At 37.2% G+C, this 3,101-nt stretch overlaps 1 protein-coding gene across 1 annotated transcript in view; it reads right to left on the minus strand.

The window, feature by feature from the left end:
• Positions 1-3,101, minus strand: part of LOC107656859 (calcium-activated potassium channel subunit beta-2-like) — an 18,798-nt gene that overhangs the window by 9,201 nt on the left and 6,496 nt on the right. The window contains exons 2-3 of the mRNA XM_016444808.1: positions 1,458-1,539; positions 1,134-1,304 (exon numbers count right to left, since the gene is read on the minus strand). Of these exons, the coding sequence (XP_016300294.1) occupies positions 1,134-1,304; positions 1,458-1,504 (218 nt within the window). The 5' untranslated portion in view covers positions 1,505-1,539. The remainder of the gene's footprint in view (positions 1-1,133; positions 1,305-1,457; positions 1,540-3,101) is intronic.

Raw genomic sequence — 3,101 nt, forward strand, 5'->3', positions numbered from 1 at the left:
TGTGTGTGTGTGTGTGTGTGTGTGTGTGTGTGTGTGTGTGTGTGTGTGTGTGTGGTACACTAAACCAGATTATTTACATGTTTTGGCTGCAGAATCAGCAGAGGCCAGTGTGTCATGTAGTAAATTATGTGATTGTTAGCAGATTGCATGTCAAGGACCTTCGTTATCTAGAGTTGACTTAACTAGATATAGATATCCAATTGCAATCAAAATTATTCAAACTCACTGTAATAACTGTAATAGACTGTAATAATTTATAAATGTAAGCTTTTCTGATCCTAAAGCTTTTTATTTTTTCCTAACAGTTTATAACAGTTATAATAGCACATTTATATGTCACTTATTTGTATGGTAGGGTACAAAATTACGTTTTTGTAAACTTTATAACTTAATTAGCTTTAGCTGTTACACTTACATACATTTAGCCCATGTATGAGCTTAATTTGAGTACCATATGGTCAAGTCAAAAGAGCTCTCAGGAAAGCTATAGAGAATTGCATTATTTTTATTATTATTATAACATCTATGGCTACAAGAAGATTTCCAAAAAAAAAAAAGAGCCTAGAGACACAACTGGCAGCCTTATTCATACATTTAAGATTAGACCTGTGAAGTTCTGGGATGTTTTTGAGACAACATTTATTGAAATAAATAGAATAAAAGAATAAATTATTCAGTTACACTTTATTTTACAGTATGTGTACTAACAGTGTACTTACCCAAGAAAGTACTGGGCAGTATATGGTAACTACATGGGTTAAGGTTAGGATTAGGGGTAGGTTCAGGGTTATACCTAGTTATTACACAGTTATTGTAATTGCTATAATAAGTACATAATATGTACACGCGGAACAGGACTGTAAATAAAGTGCTACCAAAGATTCTCTACAAAATGTGACTCTTAGGGGTTGAATAATTTTGTACATATACAATAACAAAACTAACTTTCTATAAAAGTTAACTGATGCCTTGGTTGAATTGTTTTCATTAAATTTTGATTACAGCAGCAGAGTGTCTTACAAGTCAAGGGGGTTGAATAATTTTGATTGGAGCCGTATATACCAGTATGCTGATTTAGTTATTGTTTTAGTTCACAGCTAAATATTATTCAAGCAGTTATGATATAACACTACCTTTCTGCATAAGCACGCACCATGGTGATACAGATCACAAAGTACATCATGACTGAGCTGAACACCATTCCCAAACCCAACAGAATGGCTCTGTCCTCCCCGGCCTTCAGCGCCGTTTCTGTCCTTTTTTTGTCCTTAAGCTCATTTCCCCACAATGTCTTATAAATTACCCTGGGAAAAGAAGATATAGTAAAATTCTTTATAATTTTATGTATAGTTACAGTCCTGGGTGTTGATTGGCCACACATGACATGAACAATAATCACCCAAATTACATTACATGTTTATAGAGACAGGTAGAGCAAGTGCTAAACAATTGTACACCTTTGTTGCGTGACTCGTGCTGTTTTGACCCCCTTCACAAAGAACATCTTGTCTGACACCTGAGTCTGAGTTCTTGAAAGACCTAAAAACAGAGGAATCATTGCATAACCACACACATTTTACATTCTGTCACACCGAACACTGCACTTATGATAAAAAGCCGTTGTACATCACAGATCGAAAAATATATATCTTGAAAATGATTTGAGCTTATAAATTTTCCATTATACCATAGTTCAGTTATAAAACTCTCTGACTCTCTCATAGTTAAACACATTGTTTGTAGAAGCCATGCCGTATTGATTTTACAATAGACTGGTTTTACTATGTGAAGAATATATTAACTATTCCCTGATGAATCAGCAAGGAAAGATGGTCCATAACTCCATAAGTGCAGTTTCTGGATAAATCTGAGTAGAGATAGCCTTAAGAAAGCTTGAGGAGCAATGCCTTTGCAATATCAAGTGGTTTGTTTAAGTCTACTTCCATTAAAATCTGAATTTAGTTTGGAAACAAAATCTTTTTTAAATAAATATTTCTCAAATTCCTTTCAACATTGACTTTAGACAAACTGAAACCTACCCAGAGACTGAGTATCCAGCATGTCATGTCTATATATATATATACAGTTCTATCTGGTCCTCGAATCTGATTAGGTAATAAGAGAGTCAACAGAACTCCATCCGTTTCACAGTTTGTATCACTCTGCTTGTGGTATTTCTCACAGCGAGTAATATGGCGCACGACCAAATTAACTATAATTTCAAAAAATAATACTGTTTTTTGTCACGGAATGTAGTTTTAAGAGTTTTTTAAGCGAGAATGTACTTGTTGTACTTGTTACCTCGGCTAAAGTGAGTGAAGTGAAGTGTGGCCAAGTATGGTGTCCCATACTCGGAATCTGTGCTCTGCATTTAACCCATCCAAGTGCACACACACAGTAGTGAACACACACACACACCGTGAACACACACCCGGAGAAGTGGGCAGCCAATGCTGCGGCACCCGGGGAGCAGTTGGGGGTTCGGTGCCTTGCTCAAGGGTCTCACCTCAGTCATGGTATTGAAGGTGGAGAGAGCGCTGGATATTCACTCCCCCCACCGACAATCCCTGATGGACCTGAGACTCGAACCCGCGACCTTCGGGTTACAAGTCCGACTTATCCATTAGGCCACGACTGAGAGGCACTCTAATGTTGTGTGTATGTGTGTGCTAGTGTGTGTGTGCTGCTAGTGTGTGTGTGTTTGCGATTTTAGTTACATTATTCCGCTATTAGATGGCGACAAGAGACTGTTTTTATGAGTCAGCAGGGATATTACGACAAAAATATCGCTTTCCTCAGCGGACATTCAAACTAATGTTTTGAATATGAGATTGAACTGAAGAATGAATGCTGTATCAGATGCAAGTAATCGCACTCGCTCAGTCAGTCTCTCTCACATAATACTCTCCTCCCTCTACATAATACACTGTTTTTAATACAGTGATACAATAAGCTTTTAATGAAGCAACTCAACGTTCCTTCGTTACTAGTTCTAACGTGACGTTATTGAATTAGTAACGGAGGATTGGCTCAGCTGTTAAACTGTCACTGAATCCGTGGTGGAAGGAAGTAGTTCTGCACAAAAGATCGGAGTGTTTTTA

This window comes from Sinocyclocheilus anshuiensis, unplaced genomic scaffold, assembly GCF_001515605.1.
Source record: "Sinocyclocheilus anshuiensis isolate Anshui unplaced genomic scaffold, SAMN03320099.WGS_v1.1 scaffold3220, whole genome shotgun sequence".
NCBI lineage: Eukaryota > Metazoa > Chordata > Actinopteri > Cypriniformes > Cyprinidae > Sinocyclocheilus > Sinocyclocheilus anshuiensis.